At 38.5% G+C, this 2,426-nt stretch overlaps 1 protein-coding gene across 1 annotated transcript in view; it reads left to right on the forward strand.

Moving 5' to 3' along the window:
• Positions 1–955, forward strand: part of LOC124742886 (extensin-like) — a gene marked incomplete at its 5' end in the record, with an annotated part of 1,337 nt that extends 382 nt beyond the window's left edge. Inside the window, one exon of the mRNA XM_047248825.1 lies at positions 884–955. Coding sequence (XP_047104781.1) covers positions 884–955 — 72 coding nt within the window. The remainder of the gene's footprint in view (positions 1–883) is intronic.
• Between the last annotated feature and the right edge of the window lie 1,471 nt (positions 956–2,426).

A 2,426-nucleotide genomic window follows, 5' to 3' on the forward strand; every position in this document is an offset into this window, starting at 1 on the left:
TTGGTCTTGGTAAGACAACTTATCTGTGAAAAAATACATTTTTTCACATTGCATTCTGATGTAGCTCTGTGGCTGCCAGCCAGTGTAACATTTCCTCACTGAGTTCCTGTTTTATAGTGGATCATTGTGCGTGCAGTACAGCTTTCCTTGGCCCTCAACTAACTGCATCATTGGAACTGGGAAGTTGGTCACTCACTACAACTGCTTCGTATCTAGGGGAGGGATTAGTTGGCTCTTACAGGCAAGGTATGTGTTATCCTGCTGTGTGCTCAGTGTCTTGAGCCAGGCATTCTGCTGATAGTGCCTCCTTCAACAAAATTCTTTAAAATTCTGTTTACAGTAGGGGTAGACTTCTGACATTCCAAAGATTCATCAATCACACAGGTTGATATTTTATCCAAAGTTCCCAATACTCAGGCAACTTCAACTCCCATAGTCACCCTTGGGGTGAATTTGCATAGCTTTAAAAATGCACGTTACTACCCCTTAATATTTGTCATGTCAACACAGGATACATAGAAATTCACGACTCTGCCAGATATGTGACAAGCATGGATGGAAAGCCAAATTATCTGCATACTGCAGACGTTTGCTTAACCTTGCACAGCTTACACTGAGGACAGGCCACATATTTGAACAAAATTTCCTTAAACATTTTTGCCATTTATCAGCATGACAAGAGAGAAATCAGCATTGGACTAATATGCCATTTCTGATGACTAACACCTCTGACAATACCTCAGTTACAGTCATCCACTCACAAGCAGCACCACAGGAATATCACAGTCAAGCAAACATTAATGGTTTGAGTTGGAGCCAGGGCATGGGTAACGACAACCAAAGGTGTATTCATTTATTTCTTATGTCTGTTACTTGTAATTAGGGTCTCAGTGATGTTCTAAGGCCTTCCATGACATCTTCCACTGATCTGTGCCCGCAACTATTGTTGCTATGATGGTCTAACACAAGACTGCAACTCACCTCGCCATCATCTTCCTTATCTTCCCCTTCTCCCTGTTCCCTTTTTCAAGCACGATATGCAGTACACTAGGACTCCCATACAAGACAAACATTGTGTGATGAAAACCTGAATAGTATTGTAAACCCCGTGAAGAAATTTGATCTCTTTTTGCTGTAGAAATGTTTGTGGAAGCGCACTTCACAATGTTGATATTGTGCTGGACTATACACAAGCACTGTAATGGAAAGTGAAGTTACAGTTTGGCACATGTGACAGATGAGATCTGATGGAATATGATCAAATGTTTTGTTGCAACACTTGGCTTACCTAGGCCTGCAACTGGATGATACTGTGAATCATTAGTTTTACTGTTTCTATTCTTTGCCATGAGGTCTGGTTTGTGTTCAAATAATTATATCAAACTTGGCACCCATTCTACATCTACATCAGCAAAGGCACATAAGTGAGTACTTAAGATGCCAGCATCCGAGTTCAAATGCATCTGGAAGCTTTTAATTGTTGGCATTCTTTTTTCTGGTAGTTCATAATAGATCTAATAGATTATAGTTAATATTCTCTGACAAGTAGCTGACCCAGTAATGTTGATAACTAATTTGATAATGCTGCCTGCCCATTCATTAGAGCTTTAATCGCTGTATGTAGGTGCAAAAGTACATCATTATTTGTTCACACTTTGTCAAAGTACTCTGGGAAATTTTAACCACTGCTTTAAACATATAAGGATGGTAAGTATTAAGTGTGGTTGTAGTAGTGTGTAATATTTCTTATCATGAACTGTTAAAGGTATCATGTTTCATTCTGTCTTTTAAGAAGAGTTCTTCAAATGTTGCTTTTGTTGTTGGTTATTTTCTCTATCATAAAACATTATAACTCTCATGACTTTAGCTACAGGTAGTTTAATAAATGTATCTGAAACAGAGTGAAGCCCATACACAACAAGAGCAGCTATTTCATTACTCAGACACACAATTCCATTATTTGCATAAATGTCAAAAAAATCTGTCTCTCTTTCTAGTGAATTTGCAAAAACAATTAAAAAATGGAAATGTGTAGCTTTGAACTCTGCACCTTCAGGTTACCGTGCAATGCTTCTATCATTTCACCATGGAGAATGGATTTGGGAAGAGCAGGTAATTTTGAGGCCTTAACCTTCATTCTAAATCATGCAGAGATATATTTTCAAGCTGCAAAATGGAGAATATGAGTGGCAGTGGAAAACAAAAAACTTGTTGGTAAAACTGGTCTTCCATTCTTAGTTGCTTGAATGGTAGACAGTGAGCACTTAGAATCTGAATGCCAATAAATATACTAAGGCTAAGAGTGTGCTTATGTCAGTGATTTGAACCTTCGGAGAGTCAGGTCCATAACCTATGCAGTTAAGTAAGCGATCACTAGCATGAATACTGAGTTAGTATCAGACACCTCACATTTACCACACCAATGA

The sequence above is a fragment of the Schistocerca piceifrons genome, unplaced genomic scaffold, assembly GCF_021461385.2.
Source record: "Schistocerca piceifrons isolate TAMUIC-IGC-003096 unplaced genomic scaffold, iqSchPice1.1 HiC_scaffold_2341, whole genome shotgun sequence".
NCBI lineage: Eukaryota > Metazoa > Arthropoda > Insecta > Orthoptera > Acrididae > Schistocerca > Schistocerca piceifrons.